The 26363-nt window shown below is 32.3% G+C and overlaps 2 protein-coding genes across 12 annotated transcripts in view; one reads left to right on the top strand and one right to left on the bottom strand.

Annotated features, from left to right (window-relative positions):
- The window catches only part of LOC105667810 (YLP motif-containing protein 1), a 22539-nt gene extending 15731 nt beyond the window's left edge, over positions 1–6808 (top strand). For 2 of the 4 annotated variants that reach the window (XM_067350264.1, XM_067350266.1), the window contains exon 16: positions 4614–6808. In XM_067350264.1, coding sequence (XP_067206365.1) covers positions 4614–4647 — 34 coding nt within the window. In that variant the 3' untranslated portion in view covers positions 4648–6808. Of the gene's footprint in view, positions 1–357; positions 806–4613 lie in introns of those variants that run through there. The other 2 variants (XM_012359852.2, XM_067350265.1) reach the window with 1 other exon arrangement.
- sky (GTPase-activating protein skywalker) overlaps positions 1485–26363 on the bottom strand; it is a 25153-nt gene continuing 274 nt past the window's right edge. Inside the window, exons 1-12 of one of the 8 annotated variants that reach the window (XM_012359863.2) lie at positions 25092–25695; positions 15985–16447; positions 15234–15422; positions 14728–14852; positions 13953–14099; positions 12612–12746; positions 11127–11345; positions 9869–9898; positions 7482–7568; positions 5307–5465; positions 4969–5198; positions 1485–4751 (exon numbers count right to left, since the gene is read on the bottom strand). In XM_012359863.2, coding sequence (XP_012215286.1) covers positions 4610–4751; positions 4969–5198; positions 5307–5465; positions 7482–7568; positions 9869–9898; positions 11127–11345; positions 12612–12746; positions 13953–14099; positions 14728–14852; positions 15234–15422; positions 15985–16351 — 1830 coding nt within the window. In that variant the 5' untranslated portion in view covers positions 16352–16447; positions 25092–25695 and the 3' untranslated portion in view covers positions 1485–4609. Of the gene's footprint in view, positions 4752–4964; positions 5199–5306; positions 5466–7481; positions 7569–9868; positions 9899–11126; positions 11346–12611; positions 12747–13952; positions 14100–14727; positions 14853–15233; positions 15423–15984; positions 16448–17429; positions 17601–18554; positions 18758–25091; positions 25715–26189; positions 26287–26363 lie in introns of those variants that run through there. The other 7 variants (XM_067350299.1, XM_067350300.1, XM_067350301.1 and 4 more) reach the window with 7 other exon arrangements.

The raw sequence follows: 26363 nt of genomic DNA, 5'->3' as shown, positions 1-26363 counted from the left end.
TTTTCTTTGTTTGTTTCCGATGTATAAAATAATTTTCTAAAAGCTTATTGCGCTGTTTGTTATATTATTATCTAAATTGTAAATTTTTTATTTCTATGAAACAATAATTGTACGTTCTATATGTGTTATATAGATGCAATTTTATTTTAATATTTTACATATATTTCGTTGCTACATGCTATTACAGTTTATTCAATAGATAGAATTGAACAGAAAAAAACGCAGAAAACTTAGATATAGTAGCTAATTATATTAATGTTTGCACTTGACTAGATAGTTAATTAAACTGCTTATTTTGTTGAATTATATGAAACGATAAAATGTAAAAATTATTTACATTAATAATTGTTATTGCAGGTTTTTCTCATTGTCATAAAAACTGATAGTTTTACGCGAGTTTTATTCAAAAAGAAATAAAAGAAATTCAATCAATTGGCTATGTTTTACTCTTTTATTTGTAAAGCACTCTAGCACATTGTATAAGAAAAATTACTCCAAGGAAGCAGACATCGATTTATGACGATCAGTACACAACACAGAATAATAATAAATGAGATATCTTCGATCATAAGGCAAAATTATAAGTTAAAATTATAAATTATAAGAAATTTATAAGTTTTGTATATGATGTGCCTAGATCTACATTATATAAGATTTTGTACAGTAAGGGAATAGGATATACATACAATAGTACATATATTTCAGTTGTAATTACTTTAATTGTAATCGTAAATCGCTTTAATTGTAACTGTTACTATGTTTCTGCTTTGAAAAATATAAAATATAAACTATTGCTAAAGTAACATTTATTATAGTTGATGATTATAGATAATAATATAACTTATTTCAATTAAAAATAATTGTTTGGTTGGATTGAACATATGTGTGTGTGTGTGCCCAGCAGTTGTTTACAGTTGTTAATCGTAACAATTGTTGTATGTTTATAAAGCAAATTTTATTTGCGAATGTAAATCCATCACTGATACGAACTAATATAAAAATGTACAAAAAAAATCATATTTAAAAATTTGCATAAAACACTTTGGAAATTTAGTTCGTATTACCTTTTACCATTCCAATCTGTCTAATCTTGAGAATCTAGCTTCTGAATTCAAATATTTGTATTAGTTTCATTTGGTTTACCTCTTACTCAAAATCCTGGGCAATTTAATCTTCTAATACTGTAATGTAGTATTCTAATACTGTAATGCATATCGGTAAAGTATATGCTTTTCCGAATTCCTTGTAATGTGTTGCACACGATAGACATTTGTTATGTATTTTCCCGAAAAAAAAAAAAACGGGATATTTAAGAGAGAAAAATATTCTAAAGTAACTTCTAATTCTTAACTATTTTATTAAATAATACTGTTAACTGAATAAAATTTATATCTTATAATATCTTTTTACATATATCTATTTTCAAAACAGTTTTTGGTATAAGCATTTTTAAAATGTTCATTTTGTAAATAATAAACAAATAATTACTCACACACATTTGTAAAGCAAATTTTATTTGAGCAGAGGCCCCAGGAATATTATTTAAACTTTTGGAAATGTAAGTAATTCTCGTAGAGCATTATTTTTCAATGAGTTCGAACTTATCTCGATAAAAATTTGATGTTTTACTTTTTGACAATGTAAGAACTTATCATCGATGTATATATAAATATAAACAATCTTATAATATTCGCGTTTAATATGAAAAAATATTTTGCATACGTGACTTAAAATGAAAATTTAACAAATTGCAGTTTCTTAAATTTACAAGTCATTAGATTGGAGATCATCAGAGATTGTTGAATCTTTGCACATTTAAATCAATGTATTTTTAGACCTTCGGATTATTGAACAATTGTACATATAAATTTTTATTTTATTTACACCAGTTGTAAGGTCAACCTAATGTTGAGCTCCAGAATTTATTTCATAAAACATCGCACCTTCCTCGCAACATCTTATAATATTATATTCAATGTTAAAGAACTAATAAACATTCCCGGTAATCGTTAATGTACGAATATTTCTCGATTTTCACATAAATAAAGAGTCGACATTTCTTGATTCTATTCCGCATAATTCTCCAAATTTAACATATTTATGGTCCGTTTTGTATACAATCTACATATATATTATGCGCAACAGATTCATAAGGTGTGTCCGTGTAATTTTGTGAACAAAATCTGAACTCTTCCGTTTTCAACAATTTCATTAAAGTTACGAATATAACAACAATAAGAGATAAATAATAATCATTACAATAAATGTATGTATACACGAACATTAATGACGAAATTAATGATAAGCGCAACGAAATTATCTGGAAAATGATACACATATGCACATGTATATATATATTCATATACGTATATACACAGCGTAATATATATATATACATATGCCATTATATATATACATACACATATAATAGTTATTCCTGGTCCAATGAATATTAAGTATTCGCGTAAATGAATCAGAGCGTGCTTCTTATATATATACGTATTATATATTACACAAAGTCGCAAAATTTCGCATTGCGATTTTATGGCCTTCAACGCAGCTTATTGTCGAAGCTCGGTTCACGATAATAACAGCGCTGCTAAATATTAGCGACTAATGCATTTTGTTTCGTTACGAGAAAAAGACCAATAATTCGATGACGGGCAAACTAAAATTAGCAAGATAGCATATTTGCCGATAAATTTTCAAAGAACAATATTTTAGAAGCATTGTGTAACATACATTATGAATGAATAATTGTTAAAGAAAGATTTTATGCTCATCACTGTAAGACAAGTATAATTTCAACGTGGAAAGAAAGAAATATGTAATCTAATATTGCTAGTGCAAGCGGAAAGTTGTTTCTACCTGAAAAATCAAATAAACATGTAAAATAAAATTTCTTCCATGCAAAGCTTCGTCTCCAAAAAATAGAACCTCGAAATTAAGATATATATAACAATCTAACACATATAAAGATATATATATATTATACTATATTTTAAACTTTCACAGTTATAAAATATTTATTAATATTACAACAATATTCATAAATATTGCTTTTTGTTCGCTTTGTATGTAGAAATTATTTTACACTTTTTGTAGTTAAGAAAATAATCATAAATAATACAAATTCAGAATAAGCAAATTATGCAAATTTACATAATTTGCTTAAAGTTTGAATTTAATTTAAGAATCACCCACCATCGAAATGTCTACGTGTGTGTACGCAAGAGAATAATCATTGCATATTAAATGAGAGAGAATTAGAAAAGAATAACTTCTATGGTAAAAGGACACCAAAGTCTAGATTTCTTTTTCTCATCTCGATCTATCGACAAGCAAGTACTACTACTACTATATAAGCAATCGCGAATATATTTCGATATGCCGAGGTATGTTTAGGAGGACAATACTTTATTAATATAAACATACCTTTTTAATGTTGTCACGTATGTTAACAAGTACAAAGTTATTGAATTATTGCCCGCAATACTTTGTAACCATATTACCGACAATAATTGTCACAATAAGCTACCCGTTTTGAAAGTTACACAGCTTTAATCGTCATCTAACATGATTACCTGTAGACTCACAAAACAGTCGTTTATGAATCTATAAGTAATTAATTATTAATCTATTACTATCGACAATATTTGATAACTATATCGTTGACGTATAATTGCCCTGAAAAATCATCACTATGATCTATGATATCTCCAAAGATATTGTACGTGAGTCGATATTGTTTATGATCAATTGTTGCCGCCAACAGCCGAAAGATGCGCAATGGTTGACAATAATTATCGCAAAGATTATTACTTGGCAGAGCGTACCTCGATGCACAATGTAAAATTTGACCGATTTAAAAAAAAAACAAAAATAGTCTGTGATGATTTTAATACTAAATACTTTTTTGTATGAAAAACACTTATTCTTAGACTACCAAATGTATATCATGTATGGATCCCAAATATGTATGATAGTTCATATAATACAATTTTCTATCGATATTGAATTCCACATATCCATACAAATCTATTATAAATTCGCTATCCAGAATCGCTAATAACTAATTTTTGCATGTTTTACTTGTTAGGCCAAAAATGGCTTGGTAATTTAAAATTAGAAATTTTACAAAACTACTTTTATAACTTATAATTTAATTATTTTTATCACTATTATTACATCCGTAAAATTATTATAATAGAACGAGAACATTGTTTCCCACAATATAAAAAAATTATTTAATTTTACTTTTCTTTCTGTACTAAAGATTTTCTATGTGCAAATATATATACATATATACTTCGCGCGGATATCTTTCAAATTTTCAGATTAGTGCTTAAAAATTAGATTAGCTACCCAAATCAAACAATCTGAAAACGAAAGAAAATGCAGCATATTTCTACGATCAATCAAAATATTTTTGTCCCTAAACATTGGGCAAATTTCACATTGTGCGTTATTTGCATACGGGTATCCTAAAGAGATACAATACATGGATACACATTTATGACGTGTAACACAGTGTGTCTAATACGTATAGAAAGAGAGTCACTAAATGGCAGTAGGGAATAAAACAAACTAATACTGTTTTCTTCCCTCTTCAGGCACCCGCGAAGCCATACACCTCCAACACTCTGATCTCAAAGTCTCCACTGGCGCAGAGGGGTGGGTTGTTGAAGGTCGAGCACCGATCCGTTTTGCCGAATCTTATGTTCTCATCCATCCAAATCGCCTGACCGTCGCTGAAGATAAAAAAATAAAATCAGCGAATCAACGGAAGGATATATTATAGTTACAATTTGTGGGCAAATAATAATTCTAATTAGTGATACTTTATAAATCATATCAGAATTCTCTATTTTATATTTTTTATTTTTTGTGATAGCATTAAAAAAATTGTGATTGCTTCTATTTACGCATAACAAGAGGTGCTATTGATTAATTTATATTGAAGCTTACCCGCCACCGATAGTTATCATTTTCGAGTCTGCGGCCATGAATAGTTCGGCTGAGTGATGTACTTTGGAGTCATTATGCGATGAATCCATGCCTACCCAAGGATACTTGGCTCGTTCGGGATACAAGCTGAACAGGAATGTCTCACCGGTACCGAAGTATGCTTGTCGTTGTCCCTTGTCGTCCTTTACATTACGTTCGTACCATCTTGTAGAACAATAAGCTCCAAATACCTGTAAAAATGATTTAAATAAAATCGTAAAGTGAAACAATTTTTTAAGATCCCACGTAAAGCAACAGTTTGTTAACGCGTTAAGAAAAATAAATAGTCGTATGCTCACCTCATTGTTGCATGTTTTGATCATCAGGAGAGTCGGTTCATGTTGCTCAACTCGCACGTAGAACGTCGTTAAAGAGCATCCGTGTTCCTCGGTCGTGTACAGCAAGATGGGCTGATACATTGTAATTCTCATCGGCAGCCACGACCATAAGGTGAATAACTGGCGAATAAACAAATTCAAATAATTAATTTCAAGAAATATAGAAAGTGAAAGATTGTTTTCATAATTGTGCAAACATTAGTTTCCAACAACGGCTCACTAATAATTTAAGAGGAGCAAACTAAATCACGATAAGACATGCGCTTGATTCATAAATTAAATCAAAATGATTATATCAGCTATTTTATGGAAAAATACAGTAACTAATCATATTAGTAAAATTAAAAATTTGTTTTATAAAACTCGCTGTTCGCTCGACGCATACATGAAATAATCGTGGAGAAAAAAAAGAACCAGCTAATATTTTCTTTAAAACATTTTCAGAGATTTTTTTGTTCATGTTACGTGAGTCACATCACGCCCCATGTCGAAACTAATAGTTACTGTTTTTTTCCATAATAATAAAATGATAACAAAGCAAAAGAAAATCATATTGTTGGCAGCCATCTAATTTTTATAATCATAAAAAATGAAACTCTAATATAAATTAAAATACATATATAGTTTAATTGCGAAGATAATATATGCTTCTAAAATGCCAACTTTCTGCGCATACATGTTGCAACGAAAATTTAGTTATATCCTTATTAGAATAATTTGGTATTTGTCATCTCGATATTTTTTATCCATAAATTAACGTAGATGATAATTAAACAATAGCAATTTTATGTACCAATATGTGATTATGCATATAGCACATGTATTTACATTAGAATAAATTATGCCAAATTATTCTGAGATGTCATAGACTATTAAATTATTCTCATAATCTCCCACATTTATATATACACATATATCTCTACACAAAAATATGTAAAATCAAATAATAATTAGTATTTCCTATTTATAATATCGCAAACACTTTCTTGTAAAGAAACATCGACTCTAGCAAAGGAACATATTTCTATCTCGCTTATGTGGGACATCAACTAAACATAAAGATACGACGATGATATGCTGGAAAAAGTAAACATCCGTATTCTTTGCAAATCAGTGCATACTGTCATTCGTCATGCAACAGTCAGAGCAGCATCACTCGGTTAGAGATAAAAATACAAATGAATGTTAACGAGGACGTCAACGTGGATTGTTGCGATAGCGATGATAAATGTGTTCTTTTCTGTACTCTTTTATAATTTTTCTTCTTTTTTCTCTTTCTTCCTCCTATACTTGATTATATAAAGCTGGGACACACAAAAACATTTAAGCAATAAGCAACATATAAATAAAAATTGCTTATATCGTTGAAAAAATCTTTCTTTTTTTCAACACTGTGTGACTGATTGTGAGTTTGTATCGATTGTGCATAATAAAGTCACATGCTGTAAAAGCAAATCCAAAAATTAATTTCTTCTAAGAATCATACAACTTCTTTTCCGTGTTTCTCAATATTTCAACGGTGTTTTCAATCGTACTAGTAATTAACGTGTTTAAATATATATATATATTTTTTTTTTCTGGAAATATTTATAGATTAAACAAACATATCCCAAGCAAACATTATACATAAAATTACATAATTAATAGTTGCATCAATTTCCAAATATGCCTCAAATAAATATTCTCTAAAAATAAAAATAAAAAATAATTAGTGTTTCAGCTCAATTGCGACACTCTGTAAAAAGCTTCTGAAAATCAAAAAGTATGGTTTTCAGCTAACGATATAGTAGCCAAGATTCAAAGAAATCTCAGAATAATAGTGAAATATTTTTTTTACAATTACAGAAAAATTTTAATAATAATTTTAAGATAGAAATTTAGTTGAAAAATCTTTCTACATTATGTCACAAGATTTGGGACATCACTGGCCACTTATTCGCTATATTAAAATAATTACAAGGATTATATCTATAATCGCATAAAATATTCTGTATTTACAGATTTCTAGGGAATTGTATGTACACCAAAGGCGACAATATTGACATGCCACAGGAAGCTGATAAAGACCTACAACTAAGTTTTGACGGTATTTTCGGGTCTAACTTGCTCAATGAAAGGATGGCCGTGAATACTTACTTCAGGCATATCTAGGATCTGGGAGCATATACTTTGTATGGGATAAACGCCCATTGATAGGGCACGTGGTCCAGGACTGTGTGCGCCCTATACATATCCGGTACCATTTAATCCATCATTCCAGTGAAGGCAGCACAACACAAGACAGCACAAACACATCAGTTACGTCGATGTACAAGTGCTGAGCGTCATTGGTACCAGTGCAAACGTATTTTGCATGTACCCATATCGCACAAATATCCCATGGAGAATGAATATCTCTTTTCTTTTAATGTAAAGTTATCCGAAAGAAAAGAAAGTAGGGTGTGCAAATACTTCTTTTTTATCTATCACAGTTAATCGCACAAAATCGCATTCTTTGGTTATTTTACAATCCCCCATACTGATCAAAAATAAAAAATAAAAGAATTTTTTTGCACTATACATCGAAATAAATTAGATTCCTTTCATGCTACAACTCGTATTCGATAGAATATATTTACAGAATGTGCCAAAAACTATCTTTTTGTGGATTAAAAAATAGCTGTAAAGTTTGATCGGTTATCATGTAATCCATTCTTCATTCATATGATTCATTCTTGTAGCCAATAAAAATTTTCTAAATGCCAAAAAACTCGTAATCGCTTAACAAAGCAGAAAGTTTATTTGAATATCTGTAATTAGGATCCTATACATCTAGTGCACTAGCTTTTAAAAATTAACGACGCTCTCCTGCTTTACAAACTGCCGTATTGTATTTTCTTCTCCTAATCATTCTATTTCACTTATTGACTAATCATTCTATTTCACTTATTGACTATATTGAGTCGCCAGCTTCGTTTAAAATCATCAATCTCATCTTGTCGCTGATTCATTCTCTTTAATATTTCAAATCACCAATCCAATTACACTGCTCAATGCTGAGCAAAATATATTAACAAACAACAAACAAAGGTTTCGAACATGTATTCTCTCTTGTAAATGTATTATGTATTATCGAATAATAATTATTAATGGTAATTACAAAAAGTTTTGTCTTCCAGTAATTAAATATTCCGTAAAAGAATCTGATTTGTGGATAAAAATATTCAAGCGTTTTCAATTCTGTAAACCTCTTTGACGAGACTTATTCCATATTAAGCACAGATCTGGCTACTATTATTATGCACAAGATGACGATAATGGTCGATGTATTTTTATTTTAAACGTTCAATTATTCAGAATGCATTTTAAAATTTCAAATACTGGAAGATGTTAGAAACATATATCGATTTCCGCTAAAAGATGTTATTCATGCAAAGATAAAGAGATAAAACAATTAAATCAACTTTTTAATAACATTAGCTTTTAGAGAAATTTGAAGAGAAAACTTGAAAGCAATTTTTTCCAAGTAAAAATTATTTAAAAAAATATTATTGGTGCACAATTTTCAACTGCTAATAAATTAAGATATTACTTTTAATGAGTTAAATTTATAAGAAAAGCATCTTCCAAAACTGATATAATACTTGCATTAATACCATAAAATTACATTAAAAGAAAATAGTTAAGATAATGTGAATTTGTAACAGATAACATAGAAAAGAATAGAAACTAATTAAACGCTCGCTAAGCAAAGCTTAATTGAAATCATTTAGTTAAGAGAATGAAATCCTCTTATACTATTTTAATAAAACTTATTGTGTGTTAGTCAGCAATTCTTTTCGATTGCAATATTAAAAACGCATCGATTCGTATATAAAAAACTATAATCTTTAAATTGCAAATCAGAAGTCAGAAGGAACCAATTCGTTTTTCCTTCTTAAAACTTTTCCTCCTTTCCTGCAGCAATATTGGATTACGATATCAGGAAGAAAAAATACATAAATTTTGATATCGCAATCTAATATGATTGCAAAGAGAGGACAAAGAGAGGCAATCTCAAAATTCTGCCAAAAGAAGGAAGAAGAAAGAATAACGTGACGAATGAATAAAAGAAGCTGTGTCTAAAAAAATTCTAGTTCAATTTTTTTATTACAACAGCTCCTATACATTGCTTGCTTTCTCGGGCACTAATTCTGTGCCGCTTTTGAGATCATTTATGATTGCAACTCGCACTGATACGCGAAGAGCCACACCGCAAAGCCAGCGAGAGAGATTCACATTATGCGTGGCGGCAGAACATTGCTGACGATAGAATATTGGTTACTGCCGCGTCGCTAGTGGAAGACGCATTAAAAGAATCACTGCGGATGGATAAATGATAACAGCGACAAAGCTGGCACGACAAATGTATGGCGATAAGTGAGTACGTAGTATGAGTGTAATATAGAAGTTTCAGGGTAAATAAGGGGGCGGATTGGGGGGGAAGGGTGGGCAGAGCACATGAAATTAACAACACATTTCCTAAAAAGATAATTATACGATACCCTGGCTTTGTACGAGTCTTCACACTCTTTCTGAAAACAAATGGAATCATTGAGAGATTCGAACCCTACAAGAGACTACTTTAGCACGCTGGGCTATACAAAGCGGAGATTGAGACCACTATACAGAATATCCAATAAACCGCGATACAAACGACTCGAAAGACCATTCCTCGTGAAAACAAAATTGGTTAAAGTAATACAAACTTCTTTTTGCTGGCGTAATTTTTGAGAAAAATTGTTTTTAATATGAAAGTGTATTTATCTGTGTGAATATATACATTAGTACTTATACATTAATCAAGCTCCTTTTAATAATAAATTACGATTTAAGGATTATCATTATAAATTCTACTAATGTCATGGACATATAATGTACACGATATTACCTCGTTATTCCAAGTAATTAATGAAAATCAGTATTTGACATATTATAATAAATACACAATATCATGCAAACAAAGTTTAAAATTGGAAAATATTACTGCACAATGGATGCACACAAATGTCGATACGTCATGTCAATTAATTCGATGAACACTGTTTTCATATTTAAAATACTTTCTCCCAAAAACTACGTGATCACAAAATTAAAAATCAAAATAAAAAAATTTATCAAATACCTTTTATTTTTTTTCACGAGAAATTGCTTCATAATTATGGTCGTATCATGATTTATTGGGCATCCTGAAATTTCATCGAGTTGAGGTTTGGACATCACAGGCATGCAAGAATGATCCTTACGTTTATCCGTGAGCTAACGAAACGCGATAATCAGCATAAGGTCTTTTCTCGCGTACCTGTAACATCGAACATCGAGCTCAACGAAATTATATCGGTTTCAATACTCATAAAGTAAAAAAAATATATAGTGCAATTCAGCACAAGTGATCCCTTTTTATTTCTTAAACTAAACGAGATAAAACATAATAAATAAAACACGTGTTTAATAGCTAAAACCATTAAGTTTTGCTCATTATGGTCCATCTCCTTTGACGAAATAAAAAAAGAGGTGCCATTTATATTAGAACAGGAAAATATTGCATACCATGTGAAACTATAAATAGTTTATATTTGCACCTGTAAAAGTTCTCTGTCAATTAAAATTATAATCGTATTTGCAAATTAGTTTTCGGACAACTTGACGTAACTACGATTGCAGGAACGCAGCCTATGCCGATAATTGGCATGTTGCTGTTAATAAATCGAAATAAATGCGAAATTGAGTTGAGGAAAGAAGAGAACTAAATGAATAACATACTTCTCGAATCGTAAGCGTGTGTGACATCATCTGAATGTTGACTTGTGACTGACTGGTTGGTAGATTGTCCGTCGACCGCGACCTGGCCAAGGATCGGGACCCCGTCAAGACACTCTTACTTTTGAGAGCCATTTCCGTGCGTAGAAATACTCGTGATATGTATGCTGAGCTGAGTCCGCGAATCCCGAAGGCAGTGCGCAGAAACTTGGCAGGTGTCACCTAAAAATTAGCAAATTGCATGAGAGACTTTGAATATTTTTCCTCAAAATTAAAACTTTACAAAATATAAAATGTAGGCTTCTTTAAAAAAAAAAATATTAAATTCGGCATGATAAGAAACTTATTTACTTTAGAACAAGAATATTTTCTGTGTTTAATTTTATATATTAATTTTATTATTATTATTTTTACTTATAATGCAGACATGATCAAAATCTTATTTTTCTTAAACATTTTAAAAACGCAAATAAACACCAATTTTGAGACAAAATCTTAATTTGAGGAAATTTTTATCAACAAATCTATATGTTTTTACTTAATTATCATTATTAATTAAAAAGAAAGTATCGTGGTAAAAAAAGTCGCATTACATTTCGGTTCAGGACATATATTCGTTCAGAATAAAAGAGCAGATGTGTGATATAGCAATTTACCAATTGTCATTCATTAATTTTTATATTTTAAGTTGGAATTGAAGACCAGCTGGAAAAGTTATTGTATATAACACGCGATCTCACAGGCGTTTGTATTGCACAGAGCAGCATGTTTACAAAAGATAGTGTTACAAAGAAACAAACAATTGAAGCGTTGAAAATGCAGTGTATCAAATTACGCGATACGATTCTCCACGAAACCAAAAGGAAATTATTGCGTTGTAATCATTTATTCGCGGGTAAAATTAAATAAACGAATAAAATAAATTAATGTATGTATTTCTTTGTAAATAATTCAATCTAGATTTTTAATTACTTTAGATCTGTTAACACTATCTAGCAGTGGAATCATTTCCATTGTGAATGATCTATTTATATTGGAAGTAAAGTAATGGAGCAAGTTTCTGTGGATTTTAAAATTTACCGAAATTAGACTTGGTCTACTTGATATTTTCAGCGTCTCAATTGATATATAGCCACGGGTTACATATCTGCTCTTCCCTCGATCACGGATGACCGATTATTGAGAACCACAGTGTCCTCACTTGCTCGCCTACATTACTCTTCAACACAACTCTTCAAAATTGGATAGCGATTCCACAGATCGATGTTACATCCTGAAGATTAACGGGAATAATCTTAGCTACATAGAAGAAAGGTATTTATTTCCCTTTTGTTTCAATACTTATTTTTTCTTTCGCAAGTCAAGTGATTTTGTATCATTTGAAAAAGATCCTCTTAATTTCTACAATAGTCCACAATGATTCGGTTTAACATTAAAGTCTCAAATAAACGCAATTATTATATTGTAGATTTAGATTTTATTACTTACTGGCATTTGTCTACAGAACTTTGATAGAGCAGCGTCTATACCGTTCTTCGAAATCTCATTCATCCATTCTGAACTCTGCGACGAAGAGTGCTTATAGAATAATAAAACTATAGCCATAGCAACCCGATAGAAGACCTGAAAACAGAAATTTATTTGTAATAATTGCTGCTAAGACCATTATTAAAAAAACAATTATATGATAGAATTAAGAAATTATGCTTCTATGTGGGGAAAAAATTTCTTTGACGTAACTTCTTATATAACCATACGTTTATTAAGATTATAAAATTTTCCTAACGCTTTACAAATAAAATATACTTATATTTTGTACAATTTTAATATAAAATTAACAACATACATAAAAAATGTAAATAAATAACTTAACTTTTATCCGTAAGTATATTTATATAATTTTTCAATAGTTGGTACATAAACTTTCAAAAATAAAATAAATTGCTTGCATCTTTATTAAAACAAGCAGTGTCTATCTATCGATGAGCTAATAAAATTTCAAATTTCAGGTTGATATATAATATTTGAGTCAATGGTATAATATTTGACTTAATAGTAAACTGTTTCGTGTACAGTTATGGACACATTTTCACGCATTCCGATACTTATTGAAAAAATTTTTGCATTTTTGCAATTTTTTTTTATTTACAACTGTACGAATCACATCTGAAAAGAACAATATTATGCACGACATAATCGGTGTGCAAAAATGTCTGCAAAACAACTTTCCGCTGGCACCGAGTCAATCGTCGAATTTAACATTTGCCCTATTCCTAGAACATAAGTGCATTGCACAGTTCGCGTAACACGCGGTTCATCTTTATCTGTCGGTTGGGTGAACGCCAATTTTTCTCATACTTCACATGTGCGATAGATGGGCAGTTTCGCATGCTGTTCCTTCACTGGTTGCTTGAACGCACAACGAGAACTCAAGCTCGGAATTTTCCTCTAAACAGTTTGAATTCAGTGCTCGATGTCTGTGTTTGAATTCTGCGATGATTGAACAGTTTAAACAGATCGAGAAAATTTCTGTCTCGGACCTTAAATTGTTTAGATCTTTCGAAGATATGGATCAGATATTTATATCCGAGCAGTTGAAATTTGAATTCAAGGGAAATAGATATAATCGAATCTCTTCCGATCAATCTCGTTCAAATTGTACAGTTCTTTTTCACTCTTTTAGCTTGGAGCTTAAACTATCTACTTTTAAACTATTCGAACATGGCAAATTGTAGTAACTAGACAACACAGAGAACCTATATATTTTTAAAAATTTATGGTATCTGTTAGGATTTATATAAGATTGGACTTGAAGTGTAAAAAATTCACCTTAATGCCTTCATGGAGAAAACAGTCCATAACCCTGACTAGATGTTGAAATGGAAGAAGTTGAAGAATCCACCAGATCCAGTCCATGTAGATTCTTTCTGCTCTTGAGCCGGAGCAATGCCTCGCTAAATGTACAGCAGCTGATTTCTTAAAATTGTGAATTAAAACCGATATAACTCCGATGAATTTAAATGACATGAATGCGCATAATAATCTTTATATTTGCGCGTGAATAAACAAAGCGGTACAAGCGATAGATATAAAATGCTTTTCCGCATATCAACGGCATTAAAAATTACTTTTGTTAAAATTATGCTCTCGAAATTATATTTTAATCCTTGCAAGAAATCTGTTTATTGCTAATTGTAGATCTTTAATAGAGAATAACTTTACTCATACGATTGATATCTCGTTTATATATCTATTGCATTGTTTTTTTACAAATGTGTGTTAACTGAATGTAATATTGATTGAAAGAGATATAGATTGATAAAAATTCTACTACGAGATTAGATGTTAAAATACTTAATTAAAAAAACACAAGTTGTCTCATACATATAATGTAACAAACTTTTCTTCAAAGCTATCATTTAGTTATTATAACTTTTAGCAATTTATTAAAAAATAGCAACAAAATATTTTCTTTAAGTTTATCTCTTCTTGAGTTTATCTCTTTCAGGTCTATCAAAACCTTTTAGAATTACGGCAGTATCTGGAGTAAAAAAATAACTCGAAAACAGATAATCATAATCAGTTTTAAGAATTCGCTACTTACGACATGTTTTTTAGTGATTTGTTCTACTGTTTTCCACGTAACCTCGTAGAGAAGTTTGGTTTGTGTGATGAACATTTTATCTTTGGCTGCTACCAGAGTGGCCATACAGTGATAACATTCCTCTTCTGAAAAATAAGGTATCAAAAATAACATAAGTAGCGATTTGTTGAAAGCATGCTGATTCTTTATTATCATAAATTTCCATATTTGAGGACTTAGCATAACTTTAAAAGCGTAAAGTCGCATTAACTGGCATTAACATATTAATAATTGTCGATTACATTCATAATCGTCTGTTTATCAAAAGAATAATACTATAAATTGCAAATACAACTGACAATCAACCTTCTAAAAATAATTACAATCAATAATCAAATAATGCTCTAATCATTTCTAATTACATCGATTTATATTTCTACAAAAAAATATAAAAATATAAGTGTTTGATTTGTCAAGTTACTAATTCAATTATTGTTTATTTAATTAAATGTTAAATGTTAACTTACCTGGCACAAAATGCAAGAGAAGGGCGGTTAATGGATAAAGAGATGGGCTGTACGTGATATCAGGACAAGCATATCCTAACACCGATACGACTCTGTCAGCCACGTTTCTACCTTTTCTTGTCAAATTGTAAGATAAGCAATGTGTACTATCGACGAATGGTGGTAGCATAATTGACTTTTCTGGTAATTCTGTAAAAAAATATATAAAATTTTAATAAATCCATTTCTATAGAAGCAAAGCAAGTACAATAAGCTTTAATTAATGACAAAAGAAATAACTAAACGTTTCGCTGAAAAGTCTAAATCTTCAGATTCAAAAGCTATCGATGGAAGTCACGTCTCTCTCGCGTTTCAATGCCAATGTACCTTTTAGCATTACTCGAATTTAACGGGATTTCATTCTTTTAGAATAAAATAAATTTAATTTTAGTCCTCTTACAATTAATTGAAAAATGATTATATAAAACACATATAAAGCAAATTCTTCTTCGCTAAATTAGTAAGCTTATAATCAAAGTAAGATAATTTCATGTATGTAGTAAGAAAAAAAATTTACTTTTATTTGTAATAACACACATGCCATTAAATATATTTATTTATCTCATATAAAATTATTAGGTAAACTTTTCCATTTTACGTCTTTTTTCATGGATAACATTTATTCATTCCTTTATGATCGATAGAATGAATGCGCACCGACAAAAATGCGCGAAAATACCAGATTCTTAATGTGTCGGTGCATCCTACTGACCTGTCGTTCCAAAGACTTGATTCACCATATCCCAGTAGAATCCGTCGAGCATGTTCTTGCCAAGCGCGTGCTGATCGCAAAGCGCCGGCCAGAGTTGCGCCCTGATACCATTGTTAAGCGGCCAAGCGTTCTCTCGTATGATGAGCTTCGCCTCCCGCTTCCTGCCGGCCTGCAGCAGCGCGTTTACCTCGGCGAAGGTCTTCAGTGCTTGCTTCTTGCTGGTGGGCGATTCCGGCTGGATGACGATGTTACTGGTGTCGACGTGCGGCGGGAACGCGTCGTCGATGTCGGTGACGTTCGCCGCCTCCTCCTCGAGCACCGACAGCGTATTCGGCGAATTGTCCATCGGGGAGGCAGTCACTAACATCGCTCAACTACGGCGCGAGGTTCCTCATGATGGTCGTTTTGGCGATTCTCACGCACCCGCCGTCTACGTCATGTCTTGAGATGTTTCAATTTTCATCTGAAATAGAAGGATTTGTATATAAAATACACAAGGCGATTTCTCTCGTCAGATTGATACAATTAGTGCCATTAATGCCGGTCAGGCACTTTATATGTCTGAACGCTTAATGATTGTTGATTAAAAAATTATCCAATTTTTTCATTAAAGATGCAGAGCAAAAATTCCTAATAAAGCATTAATGACGCATATTATAAGTTTATCTTATAATTAGTAATAAAATGAAACAGAACAAGATATAAGTAATAATTATTCTTTACAAATGTAAGAAAAGAAACTCTTTTACTTTATTCGCAATAATATGTAATACCAAATATTTTTATCTCAGAGATCAAATTATATATTATCGCATTATACAAATATTATCATATAAAATAGATGTAAAAGTTTACTCTTTATGTCTTTTTTTTGTCTTTATGTCTTTATGTCCTTTTAAATAGAATTTTCTCGTAATATATTTGTCTGCAGTAAACGAAGACATTCATTGTTGCATGTTATCACAAGGAGAAGTTAAATATTTCATTCTCCTTTACATTTGTAAGGTGAGATTAATCTGAGATATTGTCAAGTTATCTTATCTTGGCGCGTCTACATCGCAAACAGTACTGAATGACCAGATTTCATTCCTTTGTTATAACGCAGTACCTTTGTAATTTGATCTAAAATTCAAGTTTCAAATTATTTAAACATATCTGCAGAACTGACGAAGAATTTCAGATTTTGGCCTCGAAAGCTCGGACTATCGGAATAATTGAAAACCATCGGAAAATTCCGAGAGCTTTTCGCGATACTCTTGCGTTTACGAGCAGGAATATCTTTCCGAGCATATTGAATGCTGGTATTACGGTTTTAATCCTTTCCTAGTCATTCAGCGGCAATTACGCGACACGGCTAAATACGGCCGAATAAAGCATCCGATTGCAACATCACTTAAACGTCGCGTAAATTCGCACGAGCTTCAAGATAATACTCGAACGCTTACTGTGCACATCTGTCGCTATATCGCGTTGCAACAACATCCTTCTCCTCCTGCCGTGTCGTCGTCGTCGTCGTCGTCGCCGTCGTCGTCGTCGTCGTCGTCGTCGTCGTCGTCGTCGTCAACGCTCTCGCTCTCTCGCGCAACTCATCTTACGACCGAAATCAATTGTCTTGTTGTAAGGATGCCAGCGTAAACAAGCGCGACGAATATATACATATGTACATATATAGCGCGTCGCACCACGTGCTCGCTTTTTTTACCGCGTGAGTAATTCGGATTTGTTCGGGATTCGCGCGATGCGAACGCCGAGTCATATACGCGCGATAAGTGCCTTACACTTCCTGTTCAAGATTCTTGCATTACATTTAGCTGTAAATTTTTTTCATCAACAAGCTACGCCTTTAACCGTCTCGTGAGTTGCACGAGACGCAGGTTGCATTACTTGCTCGTAAACTGTGTTTTATAATCAGAAGATATGCTAACAATGAGTCTTTTTCATAACTTTTCTTCTTTCTTTCGAGTTCTTGAAAAATACTTATGCAGAACGTAAGTGTCTCGCTAAAAGAATTAGCATTCGCTACATTCATATTCATTAGACTCTTCCGGTATAGAATCGGACGCGTCACGCTTAGATGTGTGAGCATTATAACTTGAAAAAAAGTCTAAACATTGCATAACACGTTATCTAATTTTTGACTTTATGCTTAATATCTCTCACACATGTCAAACACGGATAGCCGTCAAACTGTTAGACAGTTCTCTGAGTCACGATGCAAGAATATTTAGATCTGATGCGTCCGACCCGAAAATGCCCGGTGAATGCGAATCCACTAATCTCAAGGCACATATAATGCCGAGTGTATATAGCCAAAATGATTGGGACACTTCCATGTTGGTCCTCGCGTGCATCCAATATCTAACAGAAGCTAACAATATTTTGTGAAATATTTTATATGCTATTCTGATATAAAACTTCTCCTATGTTATGCGATTCTATAAAAAAGGTACAATTGCGCGTTGCAGGTGCATCAGTGCACCTGTGTAACAAATGGGGTCATTCATCGATTCTCGTCATTCCATGTCTATTAAGCTAGCGCAGCTACTTAAATACAATTGAATAAAACATACATCAGAACTTAGTGTTCTTTTCTTGCTTGTCGAAACCAATCGTCAAAAACAATAGATGTGCCAAAGTTTGAAGTTAGCGCAACTGTGCAAATAAAAAACAAGTGTTTGATGTACTTTGTTCAATTACGTTTTTCAGACTTTCTTCCTTCGTCTCTTCATCTCGATATACATCAGTTGCATTAATTTTAATTTCAGGATTTCCAGTGTTTACTTTCACTTCACGTTAATTAAGAAAATTTTAATATTATTGTATTGAAATTATATTTTAAATTATCTGAACTTTGAAATTTTAACTATTTTAATTATTTGGATCGCTATTTGAACTGTAACATAATTATAAATTAAATTCTTTGTATCAATATTTTAAATTTATATTATTAGATAAATTATATATTATGCACAGTTATGAAACAAAGTAAGCAATAAATTATAACATTAATTAGGTAGTTTATAATTATTTATGCCAGAAAGTACGATTAGATCATTACGATCATTGTCTCGCTCATAAAAAGAGCTTCCGTGAGACATTGACCTGTCAACAGACACGCGAACAGCAAGCGAGAAGACAATGAATATATAATATGATATATAATTAACGCGAGAGGAAGAGAGAAGGAGAAAGAGCGTTAATACAACAATTACTAATAATACAGTCTGCTAATAATACAACAGCCCGGCCAGATGCAAAAGCATGAGTGCCTATAATCTCGGTACACTTAACGGTTATTAATAAAAAGCATACGTTATCTTCTCGAACATGCGTTCATTGCTTATCAACACACCATGTGCTGCTCGCGCGAGACATGCAGTGATACTTATAAAGAGAATTTACGAATAATACTCACAATGTTTTCATTTATTTCAGACTACTGATCAAACACTGTCGTAAGATTAAGCCTTCAAGTGTAAGAAGATAAAATATTTTACTTTTATTTGGCATACAAGATGCCACATAACTGAATGTTTTCTTCTGCCTTAAAATCAAATTAGTGTAAAAAAATGGTTCACTGTTTTTAATTTTTAGGTTATTATAAAAAATTATTAACATTAGCCTTTTTTTATGAAAAAGTAATATGGACGATAAATAAAAATTGTGCGGATAATATTTCATCAAAAGTAAATAGCACAAGATCTAAAATAATTAGTATTTTCTCAAGAATATTTTGCAATCGCAGAAAATAAATGAACACTTTCTGCAAAATATATACAGATGTAATATTGTAAATTGTTACGAAGAAAATATTCATTAAAAAAAACATGCATGAAAAATCGCGCGAAACACTGTTGCGTTAGTTCTGGTGTAAGAAGAGTAAAAATTTCAAGACACCCCGTATATATAGAATACGCGGACTTGCAGTTTGCCACAGATAAATATTATTGCAAGTTCAGAGCGCTCCAACCACTTGATAATATAAATACATCGCATCAAAGGCAAAGGCGAAGGCAAATGTGCACGCATTGCATTGTTAAACACGCGAAGCGAAATGGTGTCCATTAGCTGTTGCGTTTCTTCACACCTCCGCCTATGTAAATGAAAATACATAAGATTCTAAAAAATATTATCTTTCTTGGAAAAACGATAAAATCAGTGATTAGTGTTCCAAAGCATCGCCGCGCGGATGAAATTTCGCAATTTCTTAACTCTCTCAGTGCTCGTGTATGGGCGCACGGTGAAATTTTTCGCATTTTTTAAATTCTTTGACGACCGAAAATCTTGGAGTATGTTGGAAAAAGTTCTATTCGTAAAAAGTTTTATTACTCGCGTCAATATACAAAAATATGCAAGTCTTCAAAAATCAATGCAAGAATCGTTTTCACACACGAAAGCCAAATATCAAGTGTTTCGTACGTACTGAACATTCGTGTAGCAAAGTCAGCAAAATATTATCCATGCAGAGACGTAAACACATGACAAAACTTTCCTAGTGCCCTACGTAGATCCGAACGATGCTAGAAAGCGATTTTACAGAACTTTACGATCCTCTGTCGCATAATATCTTAAAATAATTTATTCAGCACAAATATTTTATTTGTTGCGATAGAATAACAAGTTCTACAGACAAATATCTTCTCTTTTTAGAACGTAATATCGTTCGTTTCTAAAGAAAGCAGCTTGAAAAAGGTTAATTTGCAAAACTTTTTAGATTCCTGTTACGTAAGGTACAAAAAAAAAAGAGAGCACAGTGATATATCCAAAATGTAAAAACTAATGGTAGACGAAAAATGTTTCAATTCAGAACGAAAGCGTCCCTCCCTATTAGGTATCGCAGTCTCTCTTATACAAGATCACGAAAGAGCATCGGATGAAGCGAGCAATAAACAACGAGCGGTGGCTCGTGCAACGCAGCGGCGGTCGTGCACGATTACGCAATGTCGCGTAATTTCAGTGTGCGAAATCTAAACGGGATATTCGACTGTCGAGAAATTTTACAAGTGCCAAACCGCAAGAACGGGCGCGCGAGCGCGCGTCTCGGCGTTTGACCTTGGCACCGACAATTCCGCGAGGATTATCATTCCACTTCTCGCGGATTTGTGTGATGCACGCTGAATAATTCATCAACGAGCGCGCTAACGTTAGCTACCCGGCTCGACTAACGAAGCGCTATACGCAATTCGAGCTTCCCGAGGGTCACGTTGAACTTTACGCAAAAGATGATAAATTTTATATTTCGAAAATAGTGCGCGAAATATACGAGATTGTGAAATTCTGCACAACTGTACTCGAGCATTGGTAGAAAATCAACAAGTACACATTCTTCCGAATTAATCATTGCTAAAGAATCAACGAAAAACGCGAAAGATTCGAACCACGTGTACCATGAACATCGTCCAAGATATATCTTTGATTTCTTGTTTTACGTAAAATCGCGTCTCCCGCTCGATTATCACTACCAGTAATCCATTATCACATAAGCGTACAACTACACATGCATTAATGATGTACGGTGCGCTTGCACCCGCCGATCAATTTCTCTGTAACTTAAGAAACATACCTTTTCATTTACATAGTTAATTTGTATGGTTCAATTGCTTTGCACTCGAAACGTCAAAAAAAAAAAAAAAAAAAGAGAACCGGTGAACCGCATATATATCATGACGTGTCCTTGCGAACGTGAGCACACTGGATACCATTTAATACACATAATTGTACACGAAACTGCTTACGAGATCGCGTTGACCGATTAATCTGCCGTGAGTAACACGCTTCGGTTCGAGTACCAATGACAGAATAAAACTCCCATTTCTTTATCGAAGGTTGTCAAAGAGACAGTGCAAAACATTCAATGACACTTTTTACTTGTGATAAGATACAAGGTTGATCCAAGATATATTCCAAACAGATGCAAAATGATTTGTGCAACGCTTCCAAAAATACAGAGTGATTTGATTAATTGAAATGAGCTACAGCACAATCCAGATTTTTAATACGGCTTCAATTGTATTTAACTGCTAAATATTTTGTTGAAATTTTATATTCAGTTTCTTTCATATGAATTTTTTTCCTATCAAAACAAATTTAAAATAATTTTTTTTCACTTAATCTATCTTAATTTCTCTTTAAATCTTTCGTCTATTTGATAAATAAGAAATATATTTCTCAATTTTAAATAGAATGAAAATCAAACATAAATTATAGTTATATATAATTATTGCTAATTGATTGATCAAAATGATAATATTAATATCTTAATTACTATTTATCAATTCGTAGTTCTTTCGAAGTAACAAAAAATAAAATAAAAAAATTGATTTAAAATTTTTAAATAAAAATTAATTTGGCGCTATTTTCTTTCAAAATATCCCGTCGAGCGTGAAGCGGAGAATTCTTATACATTCTATACCTTGAAAGTGCTAAATGGCTATTAAAAAATCTTTAGAGCGCAAAATGACTTGTCAACAGTAGAACAGCAGCCCTAGTGTGTATCGTTCCTCTCTGTCTCGTTGTACCTATAAACGAAAGTCCCTGAAACGAGAACTGCCTACTTCCGAGCAATAAAGACCAATGCCGTAATCATCGTGATTTAACGACATTGACGCGACTACCACCGTGCAGGGAGTCACCGCATAAGTAAAATAATGTGTAATTTAAGTAATGTGTTCATTTCAAATCCTATAATCTTCAAAAGAACAAAATTAAAATCTTATCTGAAATCAAGAAGATAAACGCGGTTTTCATGATACGAATACTATTTTCAATGTCCTCTGAACACGTCACAAAATTGAAGATCTTAGAACACAAATTCCCTTATTGGATGTCGGATGAAGAATCAATGAAAAAGAAAAAGAAGTGTCTCAACCATCTCGACGCCGATCTGATACAATCTTCTACGCGCGTGAAACTGCGCCGGTGTTAATTGACAATCGTCTCGCGTCAATGTGTGCTTCGGGATTAAGCGGAACGCTTCACTTCCCCCGCGCCTCGACACGCCGATGTGAGAAAATCGCGCAGGACGGAGTCGCCCAAAAGCACGATCGAACCACACAGGGTATTTCAACATCTTTTCCTCTCTCTTTTTCTTCATACTTTCTCCTGTCCTTATAATATTAGTTCTTTCTATTAGTTTTTTGCTTAGCTACGGATAACTATATCATTTAAAAAGTATTTAAAAAATGGAGTAATTAATTAACGAGTATTTTGGCCATATTTATAAATACATAATAATATTTCTAACTCAATTAATATTTATTTAAAATTAATTTCTGTTAATTTTTTGAAGATTATTAGACTATAAGACATGAATTAAAACATAGTACATGTCTGATTATTTTAAATTAAAAGTATTAACTTTTATTCGTACAATTATATATATTATATTATTTATACAATTAAAACTCGCCAATTAATTATTTAAAATTATCTTTTCACGCTCATTCTCCTTTTATCTCTATTCAATCCTTTGTATCTTGTTCTGTAATATTTAAATATTCTTTGGTTATAGCATTATTTCCTTTTTTGTAATAAATTACTATTATAAATTGATAAATAATAATCAATTTATAATAATATATTAATGTTTTAATCAATTAACAATAACTGGTAATTATAATTAATCCATCTTGGATTAATTTCAGTCAGAATATAACCAATTGATTCAAAAGAGTTCGAATTATTACAAAATAATTATGTTACAATATAAGCAATTAATGATTTTGTACTAAGAACAATTTTTTTGTAATATTAATTAGTATTTTTTATAAAAAATAATTTCAATAATTATCAATTAAAAAGTTAGCATTAAAAATTATTTTACCATAAATTGACGAGTATCCGTTTTAACCGCATTTTTTATACTTTCTACTAGTCTTTCTCTTTTTCCTTTTTACTCAATGTCACAATATATATGCTCATTTCATTCTGAATTTAAAAATTCCAAGCAAAGAAATCAAGTGTACTCTGAGAAACTGAAACCATGTATGAATATATACTGATAATACACGTTGATTTTATTTAACATTCAAAAAATACAATACAGTTTAGAGTTTTTACATTTACAAAAATTGAAAAAATTTAATATAGTTGAGAGTTTACCGATAATTTTTTACAGTTATTATATAGGAAAGATTTCAGTGAATTTTTATAGACAAATGTAAGTAATTTTTATATCAAGAAATTACTATTACATTAAACAGTAGTTCGAATCATTTAACTGAAATTTGACTTACGTTTTATTTTCTGTAGTTTACAAAATAAAGGAGAGAAGCTAGATTTATGTCGCGACATTGTATATCTTGTATTCGTTAAACAGCAGAAAGTATAAGAAAATGTGGTTAGAACGAGCGAATCCAAGAACCAGACTACTTCAAATATATCGAATATATCCTCGCATTTGTAAAGAGAAAAGTCACGAGATGTGATTATATAAATCTAGAAATATAATTTAAAAAGGAGCAGATAGGTTATTGTCATTTCGAAAAAATTCCGAAAGTATATCTGAAACGTACAAATCTAAACGCAACAGTAAAAATAAAACGAATGTATATATCATGTTTTTTTAATCGAAGAAGTCAGAAATGTAAAAAAACAAAAAAGAAGATTGCATCAGTCGTTTTAATAGCGTTTTCGATTAAAGGTGCTTTTTCGATTGTTCTGGATTAAATCAAATTTTTACAAACTCACGTTCGACTAATACTGCATTTGGCAGAACTATTACGTCATTAATCGTTCTAGAAACGATCCGAATCAGCTTCTGTCGAAAGTGCTGAGTGTGAAAAGTAACCAGAGAATAGAACTGAGAAAAACGGATCCGGGGTCAATTAATTCCGATAAATGTTCAATTCCTCGTTTGTCCTCGTATCAGAATACTGGCTATAATCTGAAGTCTGTCGCGTCTTAGTTGCACTTTTCGCACGCAGTGCTCTTCTTTCTTTCATCAAAGCTCAAATACGTTGCATAGTGTGCTTTTGAATACGAGGAGTGCAGGAAATCGCGAATAAACGAACGGATCTGTAGCCCAGTGTCGTGTCGACAATTCATTTAATCGCAGTGTAGCGTTAAAAGCGACGCACTGGTATAGTCGAACGATGAGGATAACTTACCGCCAGTCTAGGGACGTGCACAGTATCGGCGAAGCGGCCTACCTCGATAAGCACGACGACGCGCCAGCAGGGAGCTCCGATCCTCGCGTCGGAGCGTGGCATGCAAGCCAAACAGGCGGAACGGATGACGGGCTGCCGGCACAGACGGCAGTGCGCCGCCCGCGAGCGGTGCACTGTCAGCGTCGTCGTCGTCGCTCGGACGTTGCTGTTGCACCCTGCCTTGGTCGATCTCGTTCGCTTCTCACTTCGCGCGGTACTTCATATCACCTCTACGTGTAACCGCACTTGACTTCGTCGAGCGCGGCGTATCACGAACGCTCGCTTGCACTATACTTGCTCGGCGGGATCAGGCGAGATGCGTTATCCTACGCGCGCTCGTGATTCTTCTCTTTTCAATGTTCGAAATTACGGAGTGTCGTATGTGTATCGCAATCGCGGGTACGTCGGCCGAGCTCGAGCTATGTCACAACCACAGTCACATCCGCACGTCATTCGCGTACAAATGCTACTGCGCGCGAGTGATCAGCGGCCACGCCGCCGGCCGCGCCTCGCGGCGCGCGCTCGAACTATCTTGCGTCACGTAGTGATCGATAGATAAGTGTAGCGAGCTGTGTGCGTCAGATCTATAGATATAAGATAAAGGCATTGTCAGGTATACAATTCTCTTACAAGCGATTTTAATTGAATAATATTTCTAGCGTCTTATAAAAACTAGCGCGTAACGTCGGATTGATGATAGAATCTTTGATGTATTTTACGAGATACACGTCGGAATAATATTAATTATCATTGAATATCATGCAACACACTTTAACATTGTGGCGGCATCTATTTTTTAGTCCTGTGAGATTTGTAGTGATAGATGAACTACATAATTGATAATCGCTGTGCGCGGTAAAAGTACTATTACACAAATATGCATAATATATATGTATAAAATAATACACACGTAAATTTATATTAAACACAAAATTGGTCCTTATTTTTACAGTTGTGCAAATTGTGTAGATATAGCTTGTTGATTGATTAAAAAGTTGGTTAATAAATTCGGAGTAAAGATTTTAAACTATAGAAGTAAAAAACGCATGTTGTATTTACCATATTTAGCATCTGTAGCGAAATGCTAATGCGGAAATGACGTCGTTTGTTCCCAAATTTAAATCCCTCAGATTTTTATGTCGTCAATTTCAACATGCTGTCAATTAAGAAAAAAGGTTCTATGTCAACAAATTTATGTCACAAGTTTTGGAGGCATTATATAAGTATATATAT

The sequence above is a fragment of the Linepithema humile genome, chromosome 2 (genome assembly GCF_040581485.1).
Source record: "Linepithema humile isolate Giens D197 chromosome 2, Lhum_UNIL_v1.0, whole genome shotgun sequence".
In the NCBI taxonomy this organism is placed as follows: domain Eukaryota; kingdom Metazoa; phylum Arthropoda; class Insecta; order Hymenoptera; family Formicidae; genus Linepithema; species Linepithema humile.
This window is presented reverse-complemented; position numbering and strand designations above follow the sequence as displayed.